The sequence below is a fragment of the Meriones unguiculatus genome, chromosome 11, assembly GCF_030254825.1.
Source record: "Meriones unguiculatus strain TT.TT164.6M chromosome 11, Bangor_MerUng_6.1, whole genome shotgun sequence".
Classification (NCBI taxonomy): Eukaryota; Metazoa; Chordata; class Mammalia; order Rodentia; family Muridae; genus Meriones; species Meriones unguiculatus.
In genome coordinates this window covers 51,696,423-51,712,219 of record NC_083359.1, presented here as the reverse complement: position 1 = coordinate 51,712,219, position 15,797 = coordinate 51,696,423, and the positions used below count along the sequence as shown (strand labels likewise).

General features: G+C 43.9%; 1 protein-coding gene across 2 annotated transcripts in view; it reads left to right on the top strand.

Moving 5' to 3' along the window:
- Myh11 (myosin heavy chain 11) overlaps window positions 1–15,797 on the top strand; it is a 115,673-nt gene that overhangs the window by 82,817 nt on the left and 17,059 nt on the right. For both annotated transcript variants that reach the window (XM_021657551.2, XM_021657553.2), the window contains 11 exons: window positions 1,823–1,944; window positions 2,042–2,111; window positions 2,272–2,432; window positions 4,018–4,126; window positions 6,076–6,207; window positions 6,310–6,516; window positions 7,393–7,530; window positions 8,077–8,200; window positions 10,857–11,028; window positions 13,491–13,703; window positions 14,846–14,990. In XM_021657551.2, the coding sequence (XP_021513226.1) occupies window positions 1,823–1,944; window positions 2,042–2,111; window positions 2,272–2,432; window positions 4,018–4,126; window positions 6,076–6,207; window positions 6,310–6,516; window positions 7,393–7,530; window positions 8,077–8,200; window positions 10,857–11,028; window positions 13,491–13,703; window positions 14,846–14,990 (1,593 nt within the window). The remainder of the gene's footprint in view (window positions 1–1,822; window positions 1,945–2,041; window positions 2,112–2,271; window positions 2,433–4,017; window positions 4,127–6,075; window positions 6,208–6,309; window positions 6,517–7,392; window positions 7,531–8,076; window positions 8,201–10,856; window positions 11,029–13,490; window positions 13,704–14,845; window positions 14,991–15,797) is intronic.

The following is a 15,797-nucleotide window of genomic DNA, read 5'->3' as shown; positions in this document are numbered from 1 at the left end:
GAGAGAGACCAGGGGGGCTGCTGGACAAATCATTATGTGCTGCATTTTCCCCACAACAGAGAATTAATGGGCCCAAAATATCATTGGTACTGAGGTTATGGGAGACCACAGGGACCTTGACACACAGGCTATAACTATGATGGTAAATTAGAAAAACAACAAAAAGCTGGGGTATCTACCTCAAGAATTTTAAGAATGGGCAGATGGGCTGGGGAGATGGCTCAAAGGGTAAAGGCTTTTGCTGCCAAAGCTAATATTCTGAGTTCCATCCCTGGGACCCACATGGCAGAAGGAAAAACTGACTGCCACAGGATGTCCTATGACTTCCATGTATCCATTGTGTCATACCTGTGCTCTAACCTATCCCCCCACATATATACATCATAAATAAATAAATGCCATTTACAAAGGAATGGGTAGACATCAACTTAGTGAAGTGCACAGTGGAGTATGAGTGTGTTTGGAAGCATTTTAGACCAAGGTTTTGTGGTAAGAAAATTTATAGAGGTGAGAAGAGTCTAGGCAAGAAAACTGTCACTAGGTCATTTTGTATTGTTTCTGTTTTATGTACATGCTTATGGCTATGGGATGCACATACACAGTCAGAAGACAAGATCTGGTGTCAGTCCTTAGGTACCTTCCACTTCTGTGTGGAGAGCTTTCTCACTAGCCTGGAACTTTCACTGAGCTAGTCTGTGAGCTTTTCACAATCCTCCTGTCTCTGCCTCCCATCTTATAATTCTAGGATTACAGGTACACACCATTATGCCCACCTTTTTACATGAGTTCTATGGATTTTAACTCAGGGACTCATGCACTTTATGGAGTGAGCCATCTTCCCAGCCCCTTTGTTTCATTTTGATACATGATGGCATAAGGTAGGGATAGGACTGTACTAGATTATGGATGTGATGGCTAGAGTTTGGCTAGCCTGTCTGTAGGAAGCCACTGAAGGAGTTTAAGCAGTGGGCCATGATCAAAATTATACGTTAGATCAAATAAGTTAGAAGGAACAGGCAGGACTGAGGGGAGATGACCAAGTTAGAAGGGGCTATGGTTGTCTGAGAGATGGCTCAACCATTTAAAGTGCTTGCCACTCAAGTGGAACTTGAAACCCCAGAAACCCACATAAATGGCTGGCTGGGTATGGTGGCCCACTTGTAACTTTAATCTCAGAAGACAGAGACAGGGAATCCACAGAACAATCCAGTTAAGAAACTAGCTGTGCTGGTGAACTTTGAGTTTGAGTGATAGAATGAATGAATAAATGAATGAATGCCTCAATGAATAAGATAGAAGAGTGATTGACAATGATTTCTGACACCAACTTTGGGCCTCCAATGTACACACATATAAACACACACATGAATATATACATATCATGTACACATATACACATCTCACAAATCATACATATATACATATACCACATACTCATATCACACACATATACACATACATTGTGCTCTCATAGACATTCAAAAACATGAATGCATATATATGCACACCACATCTACTTTTTTTAAAAAAACAGAAACTTACTGGGAGAGACTTGGGAGCTGAGGACTGAGGGTGGTGATGGCACAGTAGTGAGGGAGAGTATAGTGGGGGAAAAACAGCCAAACTTCTGGCCAGGGGTGCTAGCACCACCAAGCACAACCAATATTGTGGGACAAATAGGGGTTTCCAAAGCATAGAAACCCAGAGATGGCAACTGGGGACACTGTTCCTCAGCTAAACCCCTATGAAGACTGCCAGGTATGTTTTCTGGCCCTGAGGTCTTGGGCATGCTGCTCCAGCATGGCTTCTTCCACTTCCACAGTCTGGCAAGCTGGACGCATTTCTAGTGCTGGAGCAGCTGCGGTGTAATGGTGTGTTGGAAGGCATCCGCATCTGCCGGCAGGGCTTCCCCAACAGGATTGTCTTCCAAGAGTTCCGGCAACGGTGAGCCTCCTGGGGTTGATGAGGCAGTGGGGATCAAGCCTTGGAAAAAGCATGAATGATGGAGATGTGTTGGGTAACTTCTGCCCTGTATTTTTAGCTATGAGATCCTGGCAGCAAATGCCATCCCCAAAGGCTTCATGGATGGAAAGCAAGCCTGCATTCTCATGGTAAGCTTAATACTGGACCCTCCCCAGACATCCAACTCTGCCCTTCCACCTTTGGGTCATATTGCCAGTTACTGATCTGGGTGGGATGGTTCTTAAATACATGTCACCACCGACTAAATGGTCCAGTTGAAAATAGCAACTCTTCTTCCTTCTTCCTCAGATCAAAGCCCTTGAACTTGACCCCAATCTGTACAGGATTGGGCAGAGCAAAATCTTCTTCCGTACGGGGGTCCTGGCCCACCTGGAGGAGGAACGAGACCTGAAGATTACTGATGTCATCATGGCCTTCCAGGCGATGTGTCGTGGCTACCTGGCCAGAAAGTAAATACAGTTTCCTGTATCCTAAAACTTTCCTTAAATTCATGGTAGAAACATAAGTCCAGAGAAAGGGATTTCCAGCCCTCTATTGAGAGTCCCTGTTTCTAGGAAGCTATCTATTTTAAGACGTGTCCTTAATCAACAACTTCCACGTGAAAGGAAAAGGAAGCTTCCAATTGAAATGTATATGCTGGTTGTAGATGCAAACGGGGCTGAATGACAGCCAATGAACTTGAGAATTTTAGACCTGAGGGGTTTTGTTTTTTTTTTTTAATTCTTTCATGTATTACATCCTGACTGCATTTTCCCTTTCTCCTCTCTTCCTAGTCCCTCCCTACCACTTCCCCTCCTCCCCATCCACTCTTCCACTTCCTGGCAGGCCTGCCAGGGATATCAACCAAACATGGCATATCAAGTTGTAGTAAGACTAGGCACCTTCCCCTCATATTACAGCTGGAGGAGGCAACCCAGGAGGAGGAAAATGTGAACTTGAGTTCTTATCCTCACCTCCTTCTCCTGAGTGCAATCATTTCTACCTCATGAAATTGTTAAAGAGGGGTTAATAAAATGATGCACAGGAAGTATGGCTGGTTTTCATCTCAGAAGTCTGCATCTCTGCCCAGTGTCCAAATAGGATTCCTAAAGTAGAACTTTAGAAGTTGTAATGCTCCATCTGTTCTGCTTGGTGTCTAGATGAAAACTCAGGTTCCTAAAGGAAATTTACCCTAGAGAGATCCCGCAGGATGCTAGAGCCTGGAGTGTGTGCTAGCATCAAGTATAGCCTACACCACATTGGCAGAGCCCTGATGGAGTCAAGCTGATTATCAGAGAGACTCAGTATGGCTAAAGCCAGATATTAGGGAACCGTTAGTATAACAGCAGACCTAATTTGTTAAGTTTTATAATTAAATTCTCTGTTGGCATCCTTTCTGTTCTCAAAATTGGTATTCTTAAATGTACCCACAGCCAATGTGGCAACCACCATGGCAGAATGCGTTTGTAAGTCAACATTCTGTAGTCTTTCTTTCTTCCTTTTTCTTTATTTTTTATTTATTTATTTATTTATTTGTTTGTTTATTTTGAGACAGGGTTTCTCTGTGTAGCCCTGGCTATACTGGAACTCATTCTGACCAGGCTGGCCTTGAAATCACAGAGATCCTAAGATTAAGGCACATGCCACCACACCCAGCTCATTCTGTAGTTTTCAAACTCAGAAACATTTAAGAAATACAGGTTTGGTTTGGTTTTAAGGTTTGAGATTTCTGAAATACTACCAAGGAATAAAGAAGTCTGTCAGAACTCAACTGGCACAGCTAGGGATGTGAAGGATCCCTGTAGAAACAGCATAAAACGTTTCCTTAGATACATTTCTAGCTTTCAACCTGAGGTGTTTGTGAGCCTAGAGTTTCTCTTGCCTTCTGAAAAAGGCTTTGTGAGTCAGATTAAGTGGCTTGTTGTCCAGACAACATGCTGTGCTGATGCTCATAAAGATCTATCTGGCTGAAGTGAATGCGGGATATCCTATGCAGAAAATGATGCCATGAACCGTGATAGAATCTTCTCATGGTTCCCTCACTCACTCTCCCAGGGCCTTTACCAAGAGACAGCAACAGTTGACAGCCATGAAGGTGATACAGAGGAATTGTGCTGCGTACCTCAAGCTCCGCAACTGGCAATGGTGGAGGCTCTTCACTAAAGTGAGTGATTGGCCCCACATATTCCCAGAAGCCACCTGACTTCCTCCAGTTCCATAACCCCAAACCCTATTGGGATCTAGATATGGGAATGGAGGTGGTTCAAAGTGGCTCTGGAGCTGAATCAAACTTCACATGCAGACCTGTAAAGGTCCTCCCCTTTGGCTTGTGGGTTACAGTCAAGACTTAAGGGAGATCAAGGGTTTCTGTCACTTCAAGAATCCGTCTTATTGCACTAGTATAGCAAACTCACTTCTCTCTATAGCCTTTGACAGCCATACTTCTGCCCTCACTTTCTGTACTCCATCAATTCAAGATGCTATGGCGCCTTTTAGGATTGGCCCTTTCACTCAGGCTTGTTAAATAGGAAGCCACAAAATTGATAGTTCATTTTATTACTTGCTGCTTGAAGGACTTCTGGGTACCACTGGCCTCTGAAGCATTACTGGCTGCAGAAAGACATGTTTGCTGGCTGTAAAGTTATATATTCCCCTTTATGTCCTTGAGTGTGTAAATTCTTTCCCTGAAAAAGTATTTAAGAGTACCTGCTGTATGCCATGTGCTAGTTGCCATCATGGTTTCTGGCTTCATGGATATGCCAGCTAACTGGAGAAGCAGATGAGTACAGTTGCAGACACAGATAATGGCAAATCCTGCTAAGGCAACCATGGAGTCCATTGACAGAGGCTCTGGGTGTCAGACAAGCTGGGGAAGAAGCCTGAGGGCAAGCTGCTCTCTGCAAATGTTCCCATGAATCCACATTCAAAGGAACTATCTAGAGAAAACTGTCTTCCAAAAAGAAAAGCAGGAATCCAAGAGAGCCTCCACAGCCTCTTTGACAATGGCAGCATTTCCTTAGCAGACTCATTGGTTCCCCCGTTGGTAAAGATAGTGGTGGGAAATTAACAATGCCCCTCTAAACCTAAAATTGTAAAGACTGATGAACAGCATGAACTAAGAAACAACTTATGATTTTAAATGATGAAAACAGAATATGAAACTAGGCATTCAGTTCAATACTTACCTTTTTGTTCTCTTTCTTTTTAAAAATAATTATTTATTTTATGTAGATGAGTGTTCTATCTGCATTTACACCTGCCAGAAGAGGGAATCAGTTCACATTATAGATGGTTGTGAGCCACCATGTGGTTGCTGGGAATTGAACTCATGACCTTTGGAAGAGCAGACAGTGCTCTTAACCACTGAGCCATCTCTCCAGCACCTGTTCTCTTTTTTGAGACATAGTCCCTATGTAGTTCTGGCTGGTCTGGAACTCTCCATGTAAACCAGCCTGACCTGGAACCTACAGCAATCCTCTTGCTTCTGTCCCTTAAGTGCTGGGATTAGAGGCATGAGCCACAATGGCCAACCTTCAAGACTACTTTTAAACAGGAAAAAATAACTGGAACAGAATGCGCTCTTCTAACAGTGACTATGACAAGGAAACAGTGGTGGAGGAATTTTCTCTTTTTTCCTTGCAAAGATGAATAACTATCTCCAACTCCCTTGCTTCTTTCTCTTTTCATTTTGTTCTAATAAACTTGTCTAATAAGCTCAGTGGCAAATCTAGGTTCAATACCCAGCACTGCAAAAAACAAAACAAAACAAAACAACAAAAAAACCAAAACCTCAACCAAACAATAACAACAAAAAACCAAACAAACAATAAGAGGTTCCTCACTTTTGCCATGCTAATAGTTTGGGCTCAGCAATTCTGTCTTGTGGAAGATGTTCCTAAAAATTGTTCTAGAATATAAGCCATATCTCTGGCATCTACCTATTGATGCCAGTAGAATCTTTCTTCCCAGTCTCAACAGCTGATTATATCCTTGACGTTACCCCTTGTCACCTAGATGGGTGTTTGTAAAATAATTTATAAACTAATCTAATATTTGGTAAAAATGGCTCTCTTTGGCCAAAAACACTATTGATGGCTGTATACATATATATAGGTAAAGCCATTGCTCCAGGTGACAAGGCAGGAGGAAGAGATGCAGGCCAAGGAGGAAGAGATGCAGAAGATCAAAGAACGGCAGCAGAAGGCAGAGAGTGAGCTGAAGGAGCTGGAGCAGAAGCACACGCAGGTGTGGGCAAGTGTGCAGTGGACTGTGGGGGCAGCACACCCAAAGGCTCAGCCTCACAGTAAGACAAGGGTCTTCTCATCCTGCATCCTCCCCTGTATGCAGCTGGCGGAGGAGAAGACCCTGCTGCAGGAGCAGTTGCAAGCAGAGACAGAGCTGTATGCTGAGGCTGAGGAGATGCGGGTCCGGTTGGCAGCTAAGAAGCAGGAACTGGAGGAGATCCTCCATGAGATGGAGGCCCGCCTGGAGGAAGAGGAGGATCGGGGCCAGCAACTGCAGGCTGAGAGGAAGAAGATGGCTCAGCAGATGCTGGTAAGACATTGCAGGGGCAGCTTGTGGTGGGAATAGACTCACTAGACCCTCAGTGAAGGCAACGTATGATTCATGGCCCTGATGCTGGAAGATAGAAGAACTAAGGCTTAGAGAACAATGGCCAGCTGTCCCACAGCACAGAGCTAGGGTAGGAACTGAACACAAGTCTACAGAGCCTACTCTGTCTACTGTCCTGTCTTCCATATGCTGACCCCCTTCCTGTTAGCAATTTGGTGTAAAGGATAATTGTGTCAGCTATTATACTGTAACACAACAACCTAAATGTAGCTATTCAAATACCAAATAATCCATATTTATTTTAGTAGTGAGCAACTGGGGTGGAACTTGATGAGTAGTTCTGGCTTATGAGGTTGAAACACATGAGGTTGAAAATCAAGATTCCAACCAGAGCTAGTCATTTGAATGCTCAACCTGGCTAGAAGATCAACTTTTTTATGGCCTATTCACATGGCTGTTAGCAGAATGTACCAGTTCCTCAGCTACTTCATGGGGCTGCTGGGCGTCCTTCCATCATGGCTGTGGACTGCCCCCAGAAGGAGGGAGGCATGATACCTTCCTCAGCCTAGGCCTCTGAAGGTACAATCTAGTACTTCCTTCCCACTGTATTGAGAATTCTTAGCCCCTCACATACTCGAGGGGCCTAATTCCCTGCCTCTAGAAGGAATGCGCATCAAAGAACATGTGGAGTGTGTATCCACCCTCCAGCAAACACACGCAGTGTATATGGGCTTCCACCTCCTTTCTGAAGGAGACAGCAATGTGCAGGGTCCTCATCTCAGCCTCCACATTGGCTAGCTCCAGATCTCCTCTAGTGACTCTGTTCCCACTGTGATTTCTGTTTCTCACCGGACAAAGGACCTGGAGGAGCAGCTAGAGGAGGAGGAGGCTGCCAGACAGAAACTACAGCTAGAGAAGGTCACGGCTGAGGCTAAGATCAAGAAACTGGAAGATGACATCTTGCTGATGGATGATCAGAATAACAAGCTTTCAAAAGTAAGTTAGATGTGCCAGGCTTGCCTGGACATGACACCCTGTGAAAATGGAGCACAAGCAGTCACTTCAGCTAGACATCACAAGCCACCTGCAACTCTGTTAGCTCAAAACAAGTGTCAGCTCAGCCTTCTGTGGGCTGCACCTATGTGGATCAGGACACACATTGAGCAGGAGGCCAATACCCTGTCCTGGGGCTTACACTCTAGTGAGATCGATGTGACCATTACCACTGTGACCAGGCTCTGAAGATGCTCACCCTGTTAGGAGTGGAACACTAGAGAATAAAGGAAGATCTCTAAGGATTCTTTCTGGAGGAGGTGGCATGAAAGTAGATTGAGGAACAATTATCAATCTTCTGTGCAAAGGACCTGAGGCAGAGATAGGCTGTAAGGAGGCAGGAATACAAAAGTCCCTTAGCTGCACATGAGTGTACAGGACACATTGGTATGAGGTGAGAAGTGGGCAGTGCAGTACGTTCTTTAAATTCATATAGAAGCTGCTGGAAATAAAGCCACTGTGATGGTTGTTTTCTCCTTGCCTCCAAAGGAGCGAAAACTCCTTGAAGAGAGGGTCAGCGATTTGACAACCAACCTAGCAGAAGAGGAAGAAAAGGCTAAAAACCTCACAAAGCTGAAGAGCAAGCATGAATCCATGATCTCAGAGCTGGAGGGTGAGTGAGGAAATGGGTGGGATCAGAAGCCATGTTAATTGAGATGAGCTGGGCTCAAAAGACAAATACCACATTGTATCTCATATATGGAATCTAGATTTTAATATTTTGTTTATATTTTTATTTTATTTTTCATTTTCTTTAAAATGCATTTATTATTTATTGAATGTGTGTGTGTATGTGTGGTATGTGTGATATGTGTATATGCATGTGTGCATGTGTGTGTATTGTGGTATGTATGTGTGTGGTGTGTGTGCATGTGTGTATATGTGTTTGGTGTGTATATGTATGATATGTGTAGTACATGTGCATATGTGGTATGTGTGGTGTGTGTGGGAGAGTGGGCTTGTCTGTCTGTATGTATGTATGAATGGTGTGTGTATATGGTGGGGGTGTACATGAGTGTGTGTATATGTGTAGTATGTATATGTGTATGTGTGTATATGTATGGTGTGTGTATGATTAAGCATGTACATGAAAGTCACAAGACAACTTTGTAGAGTTGGTTCTTGTCTACTATGAAGATACTAGGGATTGAACTTAGATTGCTAAGCTTGGCTACAAAACCATTTTACTTTATTTTTAGAGACAGGGACTCATGTAATCTAAGCTGGCCTGAAATGTACTATGTAGTCAAAGTTAGTTATGAGTTCCTGATTCTCCTGGTTATATCTCCTAAATGCTGATATTACAGGTGTGGCACTACACTAAGCTTATACAGCGCTAGGAATTGAACCCAATGTCTTGTGCATGCAAGACAAGCACTATAAACAGCCAAGAATCTAGATTTTAAAGAAGTACATATGCATAGGACATAAAAGTTGAAGGGATGCATACAAAAGAAGGGGTGTTAAAGTGAGGCAGGTGGCTGAAAAAGAGAGGAAGATAGGGAAAGAAAAAGGATAATACCCTTTCTCTCATTGAATTAGATTTTTAAAAAATACCATGTTTATAATTGCTGAGTAGTATTTCATTGTGTAGATGTACCACAATTTCTGTATCCATTCCTCAACTGAGGGACATCTGGGTTGTTTTCAGGTTCTGGCTATTACAAATAAAGCTGCTATAAACATGGTTGAGCAAATGTCCTTGTCCTTGAACATCTTTTGGATATATGCCTAGGAGTGGTATAGCTGGATATGGAGGAAGCGCTATTCCTAGTTGTCTGAGAAAGTGCCAGATTGATTTCCAAAGTGATTGTACAAGTTTACATTCCCACCAGCAGTGGAGGAGGGTTCCCCTTTCTATAAATCCTCTCCAGCACATGTTGTCACCTGAGGTTTTGATCTTAGTGTAAGGTGAAATCTCAGGGCTGTTTTGATTTGCATTTCCCTGATAGCTAAGGATGTTGAGCATTTCTTTCAGTGTTTCTCTGCCATTCGATATTCCTCTACTGAGAATTCTCTGTTTACCTCTGTACCCCATTTTTTAATTAGGTTAAAAAAATCTGGGCACAGGGGTCTTTTCTGAGATTAATACTCCAACCAAGGACCATGTATGGAGATAACCTTAGAACCCCTGCTCAGATGTAGCCCATGGCAGCTCAGTCTCCAAGTGGGTTCCCTAGTAATGGGAACAGGGACTATCTCTGACATGAACTCAGTGGCTGGCTCTTTGATCACCTCCCCCTGAGGGGGGAGCAGCCTTACCAGGCTGCTCAGATGTAGCCCATGGCAGCTCAGTCTCCAAGTGGGTTCCCTAGTAATGGGAACAGGAACTATCTCTGACATGACATGGCTGGCTCTTTGATCACCTCCCCCTGAGGGGGGAGCAGCTTTACCAGGCCTTAGAGGAGGACAATGCAGCCACTCCTCATGAGACCTGATGGACTAGGGTCAGAAGGAAGGGGAGAACCTCCCCTATCAGTGGATTGGAGAAGAGGTATATAGGTAGAGAAGAAGGAGGGAAAGTGGGATTGGAAGGGGACAAGGGAGGGGGTACAATTGGGATACAAAGTGAATAAACTGTGATTAATTAAAAAATTTTTAAAAAGTAAATTTAATAAAAAATTTAAAAACACCATGAAAGCAGAAAGAGAGACTATTTGAATAAAGAAAGATGACCAGAAGACAGAGGAAGAGGGACAAGAGAAAGTAAATGAGACAAATACAAGCAAAGTCCTATCATGGGTTCCTATAAAAATGTCCTCACAAAACCCACTATTCTATGTGGTCATGTTAAAAGCTAATACATAGGGGCTGGGCCCACCCAGCAGTTAAGATCACATTCTGCTCAGTCATGAGGACCAGAGTTTGGATCCCAGTACCCACAGTAGCTGGCTCACAAAAGTGCCTGTGACTCCAGATGCATAAGCTCTAACAGCCTCTCCCAGCCTCCAAAGGCTCCCTCACACATGTGCTCACACACCCTCAGACACCCCTACACACAGATAAAATAAATTATTTTAAGGAAACTAATAAACCTGAAAAATCAGAAATGAACCATTAGATAGATTGTCCTGGGAAAGAGACTCTATCTAGGCTCCACACTATGTGCAGCGTGTCTTGATGGGAAAGGTGCATTTTTCCAAACTTGACATTCCCTCTACTGGAGAAGGTTCAAGGGCTTAATGTGCAGTGTCTATAGCCCAGGCAGAAAGGCACAGGCCTCTTCCTGGTGGCATTCCCCAACTGAGGCAGCCCTGGCTCTATTGCAGTGAGGCTGAAGAAAGAAGAGAAGAGCCGGCAAGAGCTGGAAAAACTGAAGAGGAAACTGGAGGGTGAAGCCAGTGATTTCCATGAACAGATCGCTGACCTGCAGGCACAGATTGCAGAGCTCAAGATGCAGCTGGCAAAGAAAGAGGAGGAGCTGCAGGCAGCCCTAGCCAGGTGTGTGTGTGTGTGTGTGTGTGTCTGTCTGTCTGTCTGTCTATGTCTATGTGTGTCCAGAGGCCCTGTGCAAAAAGAGATGACCACAGGCACTTGACATGGATGTCACTTCTAAGACCAGGTCTGCAAGCTTTCCCAACTATGCTATCACCCTAGACCTCACATTCCACTTCTCTTGCTTCTAAACTCATTCTCTCTGCAGTGTTCCTATTCCAATGGGATTATAACATCTAGGATACCCAGAATTTCTCATTTGAACCCCAGTTCTGAATTTCCCATTGAGTCCATCTTTATCAGTATTATGAATACCACATCTCTCAAATCTTTTTGTGCATGCTGGTTTCTACCCACACTTCTCCCACCGACGCAGCCGAAGCAACCTGTCCCTCCCTGGAGAAACATTTTTCATTTAGTCATCCAAGCTCTGCCATGAATTCCAAATTAGAAAGGAGAGATGATCTAGGAGACTAACCAGAAAGCCCCCGGCTCGAGCCCAAGCTCTGCCTTTTAGAAGCAGTGGTAACAGGTGCCTCCTGAACTCTGAAGAGAAGTGAGGGTTACAGCGACATACCTGATTAGCTATCTGAGGGTGCTTCTGGGAATGAGCTGAGCACTCAACAAACAGGGTGGTAACCATCACTAGCTACTGCAATATCCCTGGCTGGAGGCCAGCCAAATGCCAGGAAAAAGGAAGAGCAGAGGAAACAGGCTCCTGAATGTGTTTGTACACATAATGTAATCCCAGCACTCTTGAGGCTGAAGCAGGAGGATCGAAGTTTTATGGACAGCCTGACTCCATAAGCAAGATTCTGTCTTAGACCGTAAAACAGATGTTATCTCCACCATGCACTAGGACAGAACTCTACTTCCACAGAAGCCCTGCAGTTCTGTCATTTGGTATCACTCACATCCCACCTGGTCCCTGATCACCACCTCCACCATACTGGGAAGCTGGCTTTTTTGTGATTTGTTGTTATTGTTTGAGATAATTACATCATTTCCTCCCTGTTCTTTCCTCTCTCCAGTCCCTATCACATACTTCTTTTCTTTTTCTAATTCATGGCCTCTCTTTCTTTTACTGTTGTTACATATGTGTGTGTGTGTGTGTGTGTGTGTGTGCGCGCGCGCGCGCGCGCACGCATGTATTCTTAAATATATAATGTAAGCTGTGGCTTTAATACCAGCAAGGGCACATAAGAAAGGGTCATCATGGACCCAGTTACTAGCTGAACAAATGAAAGAACAGAAGTGTTTAGTGTTCACAAAGTATTTATCAAGGTTAGACTGTGACTCAGTGGCAGAGGGCTCACCTAACATAGAGGTGTAGGACCACAAAAAAAAGTCTATGTGTACACAGCTTAATATGCAAACACATAAATATGCAAACGCACCTTTTTGGAAGGCTTTTCTGGAACCCACTATGTAACTCCGGCTAACCTTGAACTCTCAGCCACCCTCCTGCTTCAACTTCCCCAGTGTTGAGATTACTGGCTGCAGTCACCACACCCATCTCCTTTTTACTTCTGCTTTGTTTCTATTTTATTTTCTTGAGACAGGTCTCATTATACATCTCAGCCTGACCTGAAATTTGAGGTCTTCCTATCTCAATCTCCTCAGTATAAGGATAACAGATATTTGCCACCATGCCCTGTTCCAGCCTTTATATATAAAACTTGGTGCTCTCATCCCATATGAATCTCCAACATCTAAAGAAGCACATGGTTTTGTTTGTTCATTTTGTTTTTTGTTTTTGGGAAGGAGGGATGTGGGAGGAATAAGTTCTGACATTTTTGGTGTCAGGGACCACACTCCCCAAGCCTCACAACCACCATGGGGAGGGAGATATGAGGAAAAGATGAAGAATGAAATTCAGGACAGTGACATCTTTGCAGGCACTGAGTTAAGATCTCCAGGGACTGACCTCATGGTTTACTTTCCTTATACATTTAAATATAGTAGAATTTGTGACCTGTAGCCTTTACAGGTCACTATAACAATGAATTCTATTGGCTGGTAAATAGAGCTAAAGACTAGGGCTTAGAAAAGGATCTGTGATAAGCATAAGAATATATTTTATTGATGAAGGAAGGATACAAAGTACAAGGAGCCTCTTTCACAGGTATGCATTATATTCACTGTATGATCAGGGCCTAAACAATGCTCAGGATATCGGGGGGATTCAGATGCAGGCTAGCTCCTGTAGAAAAGCAAAGAATCATCGATTGATTGACCACTTTTCACTCTAGCGTTCCAGGTGACTAGGTGCCATTCATTTCCTTTCATTGAAAAAACAACAACAACAAAAATAGGCCAGTGTGATTGACAATCTTGGTTTTCCCAATGCTTTCTTTAAACTGAGCCTCCTACTTTGGGACACAAGGAGCTAGTCCCAGAATAGTTTTTGGTGTCATTTGATAACCTTGGCTGTGGGGTCATAATTCTGTGTGCTCCATCCCGGGCAGGCTTGATGAAGAAATTGCCCAGAAAAACAATGCCCTAAAGAAGATTCGAGAGCTGGAGGGCCATGTCTCAGACCTACAGGAGGACCTGGACTCAGAGCGGGCTGCCAGGAACAAGGCTGAGAAGCAGAAGCGAGACCTAGGGGAAGAGCTGGAGGCACTAAAGACAGAGCTGGAGGATACACTGGACAGCACAGCCACCCAACAGGAACTCAGGTACTGAAGGCTGGGCCCCAGAGGCCACTGACCACAAGTAAACCTGAAATCACTGGCCTTCCTGGTTGTGCCTAGAATATGAGTCTATTTAATCCTATCTGCAAAAGAGTAGTAGTGCAGAATTTGAGAACACTTAAAAAGATGGATGTCAAAAAAGGGCATCCCAATTCCATCCTAGTTAGGGTTTTAAAATAATGTCTTCCTTTGTATATGAGCATGTGTATGTTTTATGTTAAATTTTAAAAATGACTTTCATCAGGTTTTCATCAGGTCTCAAGATTCACCATAAGTAAATAGAAGAGATAAACAACAGTATCCAGATAATATGGTGTTGCTGGTGAACATAGGCCATTTATTCATTTAATAAGCATACAAATCTTTTGAGCATATGCTGTAGTAGGGGTCTCTGTTAACTGTGACCCAGAATTCTCCACACTTTGGGTTTTGTACACATGCCAAAGGTTAGTCTGCCTTTTTGTTCCCCTCCTACCTGGCTGGAAATACTGAAAAAAGAAAAGAAAAGAAAAAGAAAAAACCAGAGCAGTAGCTAAAAGCCAGGTTCAAAGTCAGGCTGGCTTCATGTTGTGACTCTGTCACAGAGAGATTAGGACCCCGTGGGTGAGCTTCTTCCTCTCTTATGGGAAAATGGCATCACTGCTTCCTAGAGCTGCTCTAAGGATGAGATGCTAGGTCTGGATAAACAGGTCCAGCTGAGCTCGGGGGCTCATGCTTGTAATCCTAGCACTCATAAGTGGAGACAGGAGGATTGTGAATTTGAGATCAGCCTAGGCTATGTAGTGAGTGAAATCTTATCTCAAAAACAAAACAAAACAAAATTCTTATCTCAGGGCTTAGCATATAGTAGGTGTATAGTAGCTCTGAGACCACAGAGGTGCTCTCACTCATATTTTACATGCAGGTGTGCCAGCCTTAAGAAGTTCCGGGACCAGTAACATGCTCCTCATTTCACAGTTGAGACAACATGAAGGGCTAGAGAGGTTTGACAAGATGCTCTGGCTCATACAGCAAGAGAGGACGACTTCAGCTCTGGGCCAGCAGACCTCTTGTCCCCTTGCACAGTACTGTCACAGGCAAATGTCTGTCTCTGCCTGAGCATCATCCACTGTGTTCTTTTCCCTTAGAGCCAAGAGGGAACAGGAGGTGACAGTGCTGAAGAAGGCCCTGGATGAGGAAACACGATCTCATGAGGCCCAGATCCAGGAGATGAGGCAGAAGCACACACAAGCAGTAGAGGAACTCACGGAGCAGCTGGAGCAGTTCAAAAGGGTGTGTGTTCAGGAGACACCCCAAAAACCGAGTCATGATGGCGGACTTCACCCACTCATCTAGAACTTTGGAATTTGAAATGCTCTAAAAACCTAGAACTTTCTGTGCATTACAAGTAAAAGTTCCTACCCCAGACTTCATTAGATGGGTTATAGTTGGAATGTAGGTACACCAAGATACTAGATAAAATGATCTTCAGGCCATGCAGACCATGTCTATGAAAAGTAGGCAAATCATGTTCAGTTTGAGTACTGTGGTTCCAGTCCCCAGGGTGCTCCTTTATATACAAATACAAATATCCTACAACCCAAAAAGCTGTGAAAGTCCCAACTCTCAGATTTAGAAAAATTGTGTAGCCTAGATATGTTGAGGGATCTGGAAGTGGGTGGTTAGCCTGGACTCCAGGAGCCACATGGTTCCCTTTTCTTTCATCTTCCTCACTAGCTGAAGTCTCCCTCCAGACTCCTGTTTTTACCCAAACATTTTTTCCTTAGGTGACCCACATATATACAGGAGCTGGTTAGGTAAGATAACTTAATTACAGAAATAGCAGGACAAATTAGGCAATAGATGTGAACGATAATAGGGATTGGTGACAGCCAGAACCAAATGGAGTGGAACTGCCACACTAACAGAAGTCACTGCCTAGATCTGGCTGGTTTTCGCCTTGGGGGAAGGTAAAACTTCTGTCTCTAGGTGTTTAGTTTATTCTTTGAAATTCAGAATTATAGCTGGGTGTGGTGGCACACACCTGTAATCCTAGCACTCAGGGAAGCAGAGGCAGTCAGATTTCTGTTTGAGGCTAGC